Raw genomic sequence first — 14,531 nt, 5'->3', positions numbered from 1 at the left:
TTGTCACTAGGAGATGAACGAGACATCACCAACGCGATTCTCATACACATTGTATTATCAAAGGTTGACCATGGCTGGCAAAAATCCTCTGCTGGACCCTCCCCGAAGGTGCTGGCTGGGTAGGATCTGTATTACCTCATTGTCAACGGGTAGCAGATCTCTACTATACGTCGATATTTCAGGAACTGCAGATCCTAGCTGAGGACTCTGTTCCTTATCTTTCGGGCATCTGCCTGAAGATAAGTAGCAGAATCTATGGTACGAGGTGTCTGGCGGTCAGACTGAAAACGCTATGGGGGGCTCCCAAGAACAAAATTAGCCAACAATGGTCTCAGAATGGACTTATTAAACAATTCAACCCGGGCTGGGATGTCAGCCCAAACGTCGGTGGAAGGCGTGACTGCTACCATCGGCGGGCAAGGGGGGGGAGAGATCCTCTCTGCGTGTCGCCAGCGGTCACACCTCTGAGGCGGCGGGAGCAGGCCGTATCAGTTGTAACAACACTGCCACCAAAAATTCGAGGTTGGTGCGCGCGGGTGCTGTGGTCTTAACCGACACGGACCAAAAGAGCGCTGCGCCAACTTCTACGGTGGAGGGGGAACGTCTTCCTCTTCAGTCACCCCTGCCTATCGCCAGCACCTCCAAGGTTGCGCAGCGGGGCACGGGGGGGCTGAAGGAGAAGGCCAAAAATAAGGCGGCGACCCGTATTCACGCAAGGCTTAGTGGCGTAGCTAACCTGTCCGTCAAGGACCAGGAGAGGCTTGCCTGAGCCAACACGTGGATGCGGGAAAACCAACTTAGCCCCCTTCCAAAAGACACTAAAGTGCAGACCGGTTCTACCGGCAATGCCAACAACAAGGTGGAGTCCATGGCAAGCAAGCGCCAACGGTCCGCTGAGAGTCCCAAGCAAGGGGCCCCAGTGAGCAAGAGGCTGCGAGCACCTGGCTCCACCAACACGGACTCGAACAAGACGAAACAGAGAGCAACGGTTGCTGAAACTGCCAGGCGGCATCTCGCCGTTGCTCTCATAGACAGAGGGGACCCTAACGGGAAAATATCTGCAGAGCGGTGGCGGTTGACCCATAGTAAGCTGGTCGACGCACTGTTTGTCAGGATGGAGAATGTCCCAGACAGTCCAATGCCTACATTCGAAGGCACTGGCTGGCTGAATGGTGTCAAGATCCTGACATGCAAGGACGACCCAACATTGCAGTGGCTGCAAGCGACCGTACCCAAACTGGACGGGCTGTGGGAGGGGGCCAAGCTGGACGTGGTGGACAGGAATAATATTCCGTCCATGCCGAAGGCGAAAGTCCTTTTCCCAATAGTTGTTCAGGGCGAGCGGGCGCTTCAGCTGCTTAAAAAGCAGAACCCGGCCATACCGACGAGTGATTGGTTCGTGCTGAAGGTTGATGAACCTTTACCCAGTGGTGGGCAGCAGGTGATCAATCAGATCAACAAGGAGGCCGAGGATCTGCTATACAAGCGCAATGGGAAGATGGCGTGGGGCTTAGGGAGCGTGTACCTTCGCCTCAAAAAACGTCATCCCAACGACCAGGACACACACACGCTGAGGTCAGGGGAGGTTGATGCAGATCTCGGTCTTGAGAGCGTGACCGACGCCACCCAGAACCTCAGCCTGACTGACAAGACGGAGGAGGTGGGGGAGGAACTGTCCATGCAGACGGGCCCCCCCGCGAGTTTGCTAACCTCTAATGAGTGTGCTGCAACTCAACCTCCATAAATCCAAAACGGCTTCGGCGGAGCTACTCCTTGCCATGGAGGAAGTGTCCGCCTACGCGGCTTTGGTCCAAGAACCGTGGATAGCGTCGGGCAACACGGTGGCTGGGCTGACGTCGCCTAACTATGATTTATACGTCCCGACATTGGTAAGTAGATCGAGAACTGCCATCCTTGTAAAGAAGGGGCTAAAAGCTCATCTACTACCTAATTACAGCAATGACAATCTAACCGTGGTGGTGCTGGAGAGCCGTGAAGGATGTTTGCTGCTGGCATCCTGTTATATGGCCCACGACAAGCCGGCTCCACCTGACGAGCTGCGGAGGCTGGTGGACATGGTCTGCTCCTCCAATAAGCATATTATAATCGGAACGGACGCCAACGCCCACCATAGCGTCTGGGGAAGTCCCGACATCAACGACAGGGGTGAGTCAGTTCTTGATTTTATCCTTAACCATAAGCTTAGACTAGCCAACAGAGGTGAGGCATCTACCTATGTAGGTCCCACCTCCAGTAATGTGCTGGACTTAACGATTGCAACTGAGTGTACCAATGTAGAAGAGTGGAGGATCCTGGAAAGACCCTCCTTCTCGGACCATAAGTACATTCAATTTACCATTCCTTTTAACAGGGTACCTGCGGCTCAGCCGTTCAGAAATCCCCGTAACACGAACTGGGCGAAATTCTCTAGCCTTGTTTCCAAGTCTCTTGGTCCGCCGGGTAACATCAACTCGGTACAGGACCTAGAAACTACTGTCAATGTCCTCTCAGCAGGACTACTTTCAGCGTTTCGCCAATCTTGTAGGCTCTCAAGACCGACGAGAAGATCGAAGCCACCCTGGTGGAACCCAGATCTCTCATCGCTACGTGGGGAGCTTACTAGCATGTTTCAACTTGCTAAGAAGGCGGATAACGAATATGTCTGGGACGAGTTTAGGTCTCTCCTGAAGTCGTACAAGAAGATGATCCGATCATCCAAAAGGTCTTCATGGAGAACCTTTTGCTCAGACCTGGATAAAGACACCTCCAGACTGGGGAAGCTGCTGTCCAAGCAGGCTTCCAGTCCTAGTCTTCTCAAGTCGGGCGATGGAGCGTGGACGGAGAGCAGTGCTGAAACTCTTGAAGCACTGCTCTCAACTCATTTCCCGGGATGTATTGGAATAGAAAACAGTGACTGGCAGCTCTTTCCTAGTCTCCCAGTTATGAGACCCCCTGCCGGTCTAATTACAGATAACAAAATAATTTGGGCTATCAACTCCTTTGCGAAGGTCAGGTCGCCCGGTCTCGATGGACTTTCGCCAGCAATGCTGGAAGCCAGCAAGCCCACGATTGTTCCGTGGCTATCGGGTATCTATTCGGCGTGCCTCGCATGGGGTCATATCCCCACTCTTTGGAGGACCTCAAAAGTCATTTTCCTGCCCAAGGCGGGCAAATGCAGTCATGTGGTCCCAAATGACTTCCGGCCTATCAGACTAACCTCTTTCCTGCTAAAAACATTGGAAAAACTACTTGATTTGCACATCAGAAGCAACTCAATGCATCTGTTGTCCCCAAATCAGCATGCGTATACAAAGGGCAAGTCCATTGAGACTGCTCTCCATGCTCTAGTAGCCTCCATCGAAAAAGCAGACCACTATAAAGAATATGCCTTGGGTGCATTTCTTGACATTTCAGGCGCCTTCAATAACGTCACCACTGATGCTATTATGAAGGGCCTTACCTCAGTTAACACGGCACCAGCGATCCACAGGTGGGTCAACCGCCTTCTTTGTGACAGGCGGGTGGTGGCTACGTGGGGCGATGCGGCCATTACAAAGGTAGTGCGAGGTGGCACTCCCCAGGGTGGGGTTCTCTCGCCTCTCCTTTGGAATTTGGTCGTAAATAGCCTACTTCTAAAATTTACTAGACGGGCCCCCAAGTTAATTGCCTATGCTGACGACATAAGCATTTTGATAACTGGGAAATGCCCAACCACCCTTAGTTCCGTAATGGAACTTACTTTGCGGGAAGACCTGCGTGGTCCCCCCCAAAAATAGGCTGCACTATGCTAAAGCCGAGCCTAGCAGTAAAATACCTAGGTGTGGTCCTGGACAGCAAACTGACATGGAAGCTCAATGTATTAGAAAGGGTGAAGAAGGCCACCGGAGCCTTGTACATGGCGAAAAGGATGCTTAGTTGCACTTGGGGCCTCTCTCCTAATCTAATGCGGTGGATATACATCTCAGTTGTTCGCCCTATCCTCACCTACGGTGTTCTAGTGTGGTGGCAGGCCACTGAAAAAAGGACGTACCTATCCATCATGGAAAGGACACAGCGTCAAGCGCTACTGTGTATCACAGGCGCTCTCAGGTCGACGCCAACTAAAGCCCTCGAGGTAATAGCTGGTGTCGAACCATTAAACCTATACGCGCAATCCATAGCCGCAAAATCGTCCTTAAGGATTGCCGCAACAGGCAATCTGGGTTTGTTAGGCTATGGTCACAGCGCCATTGGGAGACTAGTAGAGACTTGGACTATACATCCCCCTTACCAGTACCGACCATATTAAAACAATATTCTTGGAACCGGACTGCTGGCGGGAAGGGTTATGCATTCCCGAAGCCCTCAACCTCTTCACCGACGGGTCGAAGATGGATGATGGTGTCGGAGCGGCCGTATACTGTCCAGACCCGGTCTCCAAACAATCCTATAAACTCCCAGACCATTGCAGCATCTTCCAGGCGGAAGTTTTTGCCATTGGCAAGGCTGCCGAATTGGCTCGGGGTTTACAGCGTAATCACACCTCTATTAACATCTTTGTTGACAGCCAGGCTGCAATAAGATCAATATACTCTGATGTGGTCAAGTCCAAAGTTGTCCTGGACAGCAGAAGAGCAAATAGAGTCGCTGAACGCATCTGCGGTCGTGCGTATCTATTGGACCCCAAGTCACCAGGGCATCGATGGCAACGAGATCGCAGACACTCTCGCCAAAGAGGGAGTGGGGCTCGATGTCGGTAACATGTGCAATGTTCCGATATCCCTGCGAACTCTAGGCAGTGAAATTGAGGTGCGCTCTAGACTTCAGTGGGACGCGAGCTGGCGTAATGCCAACTCGTGCAAAACTGCAAGGCTGATGTGTGCCTCTACTAACAAAAACAACCAAATTCGTCATGAAGCTTTCAAAGAAAGACTGCAGGCTAATGCTAGGCATTTTAACTGGTCACTGTCTGTCAGCTGTCCATGCTGTAAAGCTGGGCATCACGAACAGTGATCAGTGCAGGAAATGCAACGAACCCGGGGTTAAGGAAACACTTGAGCATCTTCTCTGTAGATGCCCAGCGTTATCCCGACTCCGGTTGAAATACCTCAATTCGCCGTGCCACAACGATCTTCGGGACGTCTCACGGCTACCTCCTAGGATGCTGCTGGCTTTTGTCAAAAATGCATCCATACTGCGCGATTTCTGAGACGTAGATAAGCTACCGGTACAGCTACGGACCTCCACTGGTCTATGCTTTGCCCCGTACAGGGGCAGCCGGTCCTACCTAAACCTAAACCTAAAGGTTGACCATACCACCAAGTCAAAGTATGAAGAACAGCTCGATTATAACAGGCCCCACAATGGTCTGATTGTGTAGATGTTTTGAATAGGCGCTACCAGCATATTTCAGCTGAGGAAAACTCGAAATATAGAACGAGCCCGAAGCCAAAATCGAGTCCCAAACGGACTACCAAAGCTTCGTATTCAGCGTCTAAGTCCAGCAACCCTAGTTGTCAGTTCTGTAATGCGAATCATTTTATAAACAGTTGCCAAGGATTTACTGCACTGCCGATTACAGAATGATTGAGTTTCGCCAAGACCCAGAACCCTTATATAAACTGCTTGCAGTCTGGGCAAAGAATATCCACCTGCACATCTTCAAAATGCAGAGTGTGTTCTAAATCGCACAATACATTGCTGCATAGATTCGATGCGTCAGCTCAGGCTCAGACCACGAGTATGAGCCAGCGTCAACATCAACAGCCTGTTAGCTCGAGCGGCCAAGCATCGTCACATCCAGCGCACGTGGCCAAGTTAACAGCAGAAGTTGACCATGTCATTCTGGCTACCGCTATTGTGAAAATTCGCGATAGATTCGGTCAATTCTGGTTGGCCAGGGCTTTGTTGGGCTCTGGGTCTCAGGTCAATTTCATGACTGAAAAATTTGCCCAAGCTCTAAGGCTGTCGCGAGCCAACAAGTGTCTGACAGTTACGGCCATAGGAACGTCAAATTTGGTAGCCCGACATGAAGTGTCAACAACGATATCGTCTCGTGTTAACAAACATCAGTTTGACGCCGATTTTTGGGTGCTGAAATCAATTTCGAACCAGCAGCCAGTCAGCTATATTACAGTTAGGCAGTTACAAATACCGGCTAACGTGGAACTGGCTGATCCTTACTTCTACAAGCCGCAGAGAATCGACTTGCTATTAGGAGCCGATTCCTTTTTCGACCTCTTGTGCACAGGCCAAATTAAATTGAACGATAGTGGCCCTCTGTTACAAAAAACTCTGGTAGGGTGGTTTGTGTCAGGGCGTTGCAAAGGTATTCCGAGTCAGAACCCATTATGTGGTGCAACGACGTACTCGCCGGAAGATTTAAAACTTGACTCGCTGATAGAAAGGCTATGGGACTTACAAAAAGTTCCAGACTTATCGAACGTCGCTAAATATTCGTCAGAGCAAAGAGCCTGCGAACAGGACTTTATTGACCGAGTGACAACTCTATCGACAGGGCGATTAGAAGTTAGTCCTCCTTTTAAATCTGACCCGAAAATACTTGGTTCGTCCTTCGAAACGGCAAAACGTCGTTTTCTTTCACTTGAACGTAAGGTTTCAAGAAACGCAAAGTTAAAGGAAATGTATGTTAGTTTCACGAAAGAATATATAGAACTTGGTCTCCAAAGGATCGGATGTTTCTACTTATTGTCTGGTGTGAAAAAAAAAAACTTCAAATTTATCTACTGAATACAGTTACTTATGGCACTGCGTCTACTACTTTTCTGGCCATACGAAGCCTTCACGAACTTGGTGTTCGCCATAAGGAAACGGATCCTCTTGGAGCTAAAGTCGTCTGCAATGACTTCTAAGTCGATGCCTACGGGAGCTGACGATGCTGACACGCTAAAGAAGATTTGAGTCCAAGTGTCAGATATCCTAAGCTTCGGTGGTCTTTAATTGGCCAAATGGTACTACAACCACCCCACTTTAATCAATGGGAATGAAACTGATTAAGTTCTCAGTTTCAACGACACAGATTCGACCAAAACATTGGGCATGCGGTGGACGCCAAAATCTGATATATTTCGATATCACTTGGACTCCAGCTTCACCGATCTTAGCCCAACAAAATGCAACGTTTTGTCTGTGACAGCTTGTATGTTTGACCCACTTGGCTTGCTGAGCCCCATCAGTCAAAGCCAAAGCCAGAATCTTACTGCAAGAGCACTGGCAAAATCATCTGACATGGGACGAAACCATCCCTATGCAGATGCATACGAGTTGGGAGAGATTTAAAGAAAATCTACTAAACCTTGACAAACTATCCATTCCACGATACACCAATACCAGCAAAGCCAATATTCTAATTCATGGATTTGCAGACGCTTCCAGCCACGCTTATGTTAAAGTTAAATGTGAATTGCTTACATCGAAAGCAAAAGTTGCGCCTTTAAAAACCAAGTCGATCCCAAGACTTGAGTTGTGTGCAGCGTATTTACTGGCGCAGTTGTGGTCGTACGTCAAGCCAATGCTTGGCAAATGCAGAATCGAGAGTGTCCATTTTTGGAGAGATTCAGAAATCACACTGCATGGGATTAGAATGTCGCCTTCTTCGCTAGCAACATTCGTAGCAAATCGTGTATCCAGTATACGAGACCTCACACAAGATGATACATGGAGACATGTGCCTTCTCTGTCAAACCCTGCCGATATTTGTTCTCGTGGTTGTGACATCGATGAATTAGTCGACTCGATTTGGTTAGAAGGCCCAATATTCTTAATGGAAGAGCAGTGTGAGTGGCCTAAGAATCCATATTTTTCATTGCCAAGTTTCCGATCCTGATGTCAAAGAATTCGCCCTTGATCAGAATGTATTTAAGAGACTTGCATCAGACCAACTGTCATGCTGGTGTTAAAACTTTGATTTCGCTCTTGAGGCAAAGAATTTGGCTGATTAATGCTCGAAGAGAATGAACACAAATAGTTCGTGGTTGCATTCTTTGTTTTCGATACAAGCCAAAACTAATGGAACAAGTAATGGGGCAGTTACCAACTAAACTTGATTGCCACACGTCTATTTCACATTTGTGGCGTTGATTTTTGCGGACCTATAAATGTTTCCTTGCGAGTTCGGGGACGGCCTCCTTTAAAAATGTATGTATGCATCAAAGGCTGTTCATCTAGAACTGGTTGCTGAGCTCATCTGGCAGATGTCGAGGCCATTCTCAACTCGCGACCTCTTACTCCACTCAGCTTCGATCCCAACGATGGCAAGGCTCTAACGCCGATCCATCTTCTAATCTGGCAAGCCAAAAGTTCGCTGCCGCAAGGATCCGTGCCAGACAGGCCCAGCAAAGAGCTGACGTATTTGCGAAATGTGGCAAATGTTATCCACGCTCAGACAGCGGTTTTGGCTCGCGTGGTCGAAGGACTACATCCACAACCTCCAAATCCGCACAGCCCGGCTTGGAGGTCGGATGCCTCGTCCTGGTTCACGAGGACAACACGCCACCTCAGCGGTGGATAACTGGAAGGGTCGCAGGCCTAACCCGAGGAACAGACGGCCAAATACGAGTGGCCGAAATTAGAACGGGCACTGGGACATTCAAGCGCCCAATCCACAAATTAGTACGGTTGCCATTAATTTGAAGTCCCACGTCGGGTATTCCAAGGTGGCCGGTGTTAAATCAAGCGCCTTGTCCCACTGTAAGCCTGCTCAGCCTAACTGAGCAGTTACATTTTAGTCTCAATCTTGCGCGCTTCTTTTGCACATTGTTCTTTTGCAAAGTTTACTTATAAGCTTTCGCTCATCTTTGTTTTCCTGTAACTACTAGTGTCGGAATAACCGGCAAACAATAAATTGTCGCTCTCTTCTTTTGCAACCATCAAACGAAACAGACGTGTCTGATTTACGCAACAGCAGCCTTCAAGGCCTTTTTGCTCCCACCAACAATAAACTTTTTTTTCGACTTTCGTAACTTTACAGTGGGCGTGGCAAAATTTTGAAACTAACTTCATCTGCGTGCAGACATAACAAATGCTGTCGAAAAAAATTATAGCTATATCTCTTATAGTCTCTGAGATGCAGTGTTTCATACGGACAAACGAACAGACACACAGACGGACATCGACTTGGCTGTTGATCCTGATCAAGAATATATATACTTTATAGGGTCGGAGATGCCTCCTTCTACCTGTTACATACATTTCCTGCCGGCACAAAGTTATAATACCCTTCTACGCTATGGGTAGCGGGTATAAAAATATCAAAAGCTTCATTTCGTATATATCGATATTCTTTACATTTACGATATACCATAGAGAACAACATATACCAGACTTACAAGCAAAGCAATTATGATCCGTGTGCCACCAGTTGCGTTTCTTGTTGACCGGGCGATAACATTATTCATGTGGAATATGCTCGCTTAAGTACTAGCTTCAAAATAGCTGTATAGCCGAAACAAACAAGAAAACATTGCCAGCTAATCCCAGTGTATTGTCGCTTATATGGAGTCTTAGCTATAGCTAAATTATAGTTAGAAACTATAGTTTCCTTGCAACAGCAATGGAAACATAGAAGTCTATACAATGTAAACAAAGGGGTCTTTCGTTTTTTACCCTGTGTTGATCACTTGTTGATACCCTTTTTAAGTTAGTAGTGATTCAATAATTAACTGTCCGTATTCGGATATTGTTTTCAGCTTGGAACGAGTTAGTGGTTTTGAACTACTTTAACTTGCCGCTATTTTTAGAATAATTTTTCGAATTCCCTATTTTCTTTGTTTTTTGATACTTTCTTCAGATGCGTGAACAGTGTGCAGCTCAGCAAATAGTCAGTGTATTCCAGGCGCTCACCCCGCCCGTTCACCCGTACAACCTTCATGCTCATCGGGTGTCGTTTGCCTCCGTGCACCTATCTATCGAAACTATCGAAAGTTTTCAGACGGTTGCTCGTGAAGAGTCAGCTGAGAACTTTGATTAATTTGCCCGCCATTGGGCAAGAGTCGTGATTGGCTAACCAAGAGCTGCAGAGTACCATTCAAGTGTGCCTGATCAACATCGAGAATTTATCTTCTCGTGTTCTTCGAGGCTCCCCAAAATGACCCTTTCTCTCTGGGAACAATCGATCCAAAACAAAAGCGATATTCCAACGTGGGTTGACATGAACGCTTTTCTTCTAGAACGACATCGCACCCTAGAAGCGAACCTTTGTTAGACCCCCACTCAAAATCTGTTTCGAACCTTTCGACACGACTCTCCGTCGACCGAACCTCTAAAATCGATCCTGTAATAGGACCCCACATGAAGTATATTTCGACACCTTCGGCTCGACTGTCCGTCGAACGAACCTATACGATTGGTCCCGTGACAGGACCCCTTACCTCTTTCAGCTCGACCGTCCGTCGAACGATCCCGGAAGAAGACGGACCCTTCCTCTGCACCGATGACACTGGTTACTCCGCGCGGGGTTTCCGTGCCTCACCGTGACACCCCCCAGCAGGGTGGGTATGTGACTCCCGGCACAACCCCGCGCCAGCCTAGGGGCCGACGCGACCAACCGGCACCCTCCAGAGAAGAACAACCAAGGACGGAGAAGAACAACCCGCCATAACACTAACGGCACTTTCCAGTGCAAAGGAGTGAGCATAATCCCCACCGCGGCGGTGTGGCTAGACACGGGGACGGCGGCCTTCGAAGCGCGAGTGCTTTTGGATCCGTGTTGTCCCGTAAGCCGTATCAGCGAGTCGATGCCAGTGGCCTTGGGCCTCTCCAACACTCGCGTGGGCGCTGAAGGAGTCTGCACGGCGACGTTGCACTCCAAGACATCACCCTTGAGCAGGGAGGTCGTCTTCAAGACGGATCCACTCTATATACGTCTATCCTGATATAGTCCTGCCGGGTATCCTCCCAAGTCAAGGCGGACTCCCCATGCCACAGAATTCCACTCTGTGGTGGTGTCTGTCGGGCATTTGCGCCTGATGCAATCCGAATATTGCAAGGGGGGGAGAATGTTGATGCGAGCGCATTGTAGGTGAGTGGCACACTCTCCGCTCCGCCGACCGAAAAGCACTCAATGCTTTTCGCTCACTCACAATGCGCTCATGCGTAAGAAAGCACTCAAGATCCAGTGCTCTCAACTCTCCACCGCAGATCACTACTAACTTAAATGCCGTCGGCATTTTGCCTCTCAAGTGTCGACTTACACTTATTCTAAAGCGGTCACCCCCAATAACCCCCGTCTCTGCGCGTTTTTGTAACTAACAAACCGAAAGTTCAAATATATGTATAAAATAGAAAACGCGAGTGTTTTTATACCCGCTACCCATAGGGTAGAAGGGTATTATAACTTTGTGCCGGCAGGAAATGTATGTAACAGGTAGAAGGAGGCATCTCCGACCCTATAAAGTATATATATTCTTGATCAGCGTCAACAGCCGAGACGATCTAGCCATGTCCGTCTGTGTGTCTGTCCGTGTGAAAATCTGGATCTCAGAGACTATAAGAGATAGAGCTCTAATTTTTTTCGTCAGCATTTGTTATGTTTGCACGCAGATCAAGTTTGTTTCAAATTTTTGCCACGCCCACTTCCGCCCCCGCAAATCAAAAAAATCTAATAACAATAACGTAACTTTAGAGCTGCGAATTTTGGTATAGACAATAATAACACTAGTATTTGTGATTCCTGAAAATTTGGTTGCGATCAGATAAAAATTGTGGAAGTTATTAAAGAAATACTTTTGTATGGGCAAAAACGACTACTTACTAGGGCTCTTACTTGCTTTGGCCGATAATCTGGTCCATTGTGCCGTCTATGGTATATTTTGAATGGCGTACTATATCGATATAACAAACATACCATTTGGTATATTTTTAGTATTTTCGATATATTTTGAAAATAATACCGCAATATTTTACCTTTATTAAAAATGGGTAGCGGGTATCTCATAGTCGAGCACACTCGACTGTAGCTTTCTTACTTGTTAATTTTTTATACGGGGAAAGGCAAACATCTTGGGAACATCTGCGCCACCACAAACACCCGCTTACCATTTTCAATAAAAACAAAATATTGTGATATTAATATATCGCAAAATTAATAAAAATATACCAAAGGATATTTTAAATATATTGATGCAGTACTACATTCAAAATATACCATAGAGTACGAAATAAACAAGATTATCAGCCAAAGCACCTAAAACCCCACTGCAGTAAGCATTTTCCATACAAAAGATTTTCTTTAATGTCTTCGACATTTTTAATGTAATCGCAAACAAATTTGGAATTATAAATACTACAGATATTTATGAAGTAAAAAATTTAAAACAAACACAATCTGCGTGAAAACGTGAAAATTCGACAAAAAAAATTATATCTATATCCTTTATAGACTTTGATTATGGTTAGCGGATATAAAAAATTGAGCTTTATCTCAGTTAGCTATCTTAGTTATAAATGTTGATTCTTATTTAAACTCTTACCTCCAACAACTTGACATTTCAAGGTAATGATGTCTCCTTCGCTATATGGGCCAACCACCGTGGACCGTTCAACATTAGCACTATCCCGTATAAGAATCTGTTTCGGAGGCGCTGAAACAAGAATGGTCCTCATAAGTGACAAATTTGTATTTATAAATATTCAAGTTATTCTCATTTAAAAAAAGTAGTTACAACAAAATAGAAAGATAATAAAAATTTGGAAATATTTCTTTAACTACATATTTAATTACCTAACCTTCGCAATCAATACCGTTAATCTTGAGTCTAAAAATGGGGTTCCTCTAAAATTAATTTTATAGACTAACCTACGGAATTATTTATGCCTGCAAAAACATCCTTTACCCTTAACATAATGAAGAATCAGAATAGTTTTCATCAAACCAACTTTGACCACAAATATGAAAGGACTAAAAATATATTTTTAAGACTATGCCTCTTGGCCGGTTCTCCTAACGTCATTTTGTTAACCATATTAAATTTATTGTTATTTTGTGTTGTATTGCAGACTTTCTGAGACAAACCATAACTGTCACTGGCGTTATAATTTCCTTAATCATCTTTGATGATTCTTTTTTTCTTTCTTTGTTGGATCGATGAAGCAATCGCTTGTAAACTTTTTTGTTAGTCATTTAATCAAAGCCGAAAATACCATATACAGCTACTACAATTAATTTGCATACATGTATGTGGAGAAGTTTAATGGAAGTCGGCTCTTTTGTTAATTTTTCCTAATTTTTTTATTTGCGACCATTTTCTCAAGTTCATAGATAACAAAAAAATAGTGGGATTGAAACTGAAAATGCGCGAATCATTCCACAATTTCGACCTGAATCCACAATATTATGTTTATTTATGTTGACTCCTTGTAACAATCCAATCCCAAATCATGAACTACCAGTAACTTCATAACTATCGCCACTGAATCCTGAAAAGAAACTCTCTCTGATCGTAGTACATTCAGTTCAAAAATCTATTTATCAGCTTTTCAACGGCTGATCCATTCAGAAACCCTCGTAACACGAACTGGTTAAAGTTCTCCAGTCTCGGTACTAACTCTAGGTCCGCCGAGTGTAAACGTCTTCGCAGTAGGGGTACTTTCCGTGTTTCGCCAATCCTGCAGGCTCTACAGACCATCGAGAAGATTGAAGCCACCCTGGTGAAACCCAGAACTCTCATCGCTTCGTGAGCGCACTGGGACAAGTAAGTAAGTATCTCCAAAAGGTGCTCATGGCGAGCCTTCTGCTCAGACCTGGACAATATTAATGACTTTTCCATACTGAGGAAGCTGCTGTCTAACCAGACTTCAAGTCCGAGTCTGCTCAAGACGAGTGGCGGAGTGTGAACAGGAGCAATAATCTTCCCGGAATGTATCGAAACAGAGGATAGTGATTGGCAGCTCTTTCATAGTCTCTTGGACATGAAACCCCTGCCGGTCTAATTATTGCAAACAAAATAAAGTGAGGTATCGACTCATTTGCGAAGGTCAGGTCGCCCGGTCTCGATGTACTATCGCCAGCACTGCTAAAAACCCCCAAAACTCGGATTGTTCCATAGCTATCGGAGATTTATTCGGCGTGTCTCATTTGGTGTTATATCCCTACTCTTTGGAGGACCTCTAAAGTCATTTTTTTGCCGACGGCGGGCAAATGCAGCCATGTCCCCAATGACGTCCGGACAATCAGCCTAGCCAATCAGGCTTTTCTGGATATGTCTCTCTGTGTTTCTGTATAAGGGTTAATTTAAAAAAAAAATCGTCCGCAGACAACCTCTTGCGTCGAAAAACGAACACGCACTAACGAAAGCTTTTGCCGACGAGACTACCTTCTATAATTTTATTATGGTCCCGTCGGCAAAAGCTTTCGTCAGTGATTATAGAGGGACAGCTTTTGCCGACGGGACTACCTTGTATTATTGTATCATGGACGAGACTATCTTCTATAATTGCATCATGACAGAAACAACGTTTTCAAAAAGCTCGGCGCTAGCTAAAATGCCATCGGCGTTTTCACTTTCGATCTCTCTACCATCACAAACCTACCCCCA

General features: G+C 46.1%; 1 protein-coding gene across 1 annotated transcript in view; it reads right to left on the bottom strand.

The window, feature by feature from the left end:
* Window positions 1-14,531, bottom strand: part of LOC133837204 (hemicentin-1) — a 188,392-nt gene that overhangs the window by 141,213 nt on the left and 32,648 nt on the right. The window contains 1 exon segment of the mRNA XM_062267880.1: window positions 12,468-12,578. Within this exon segment, the coding sequence (XP_062123864.1) occupies window positions 12,468-12,578 (111 nt within the window).

The sequence above is a fragment of the Drosophila sulfurigaster genome, chromosome 2R (genome assembly GCF_023558435.1).
Source record: "Drosophila sulfurigaster albostrigata strain 15112-1811.04 chromosome 2R, ASM2355843v2, whole genome shotgun sequence".
Lineage (NCBI taxonomy): Eukaryota > Metazoa > Arthropoda > Insecta > Diptera > Drosophilidae > Drosophila > Drosophila sulfurigaster.
This window is presented reverse-complemented; position numbering and strand designations above follow the sequence as displayed.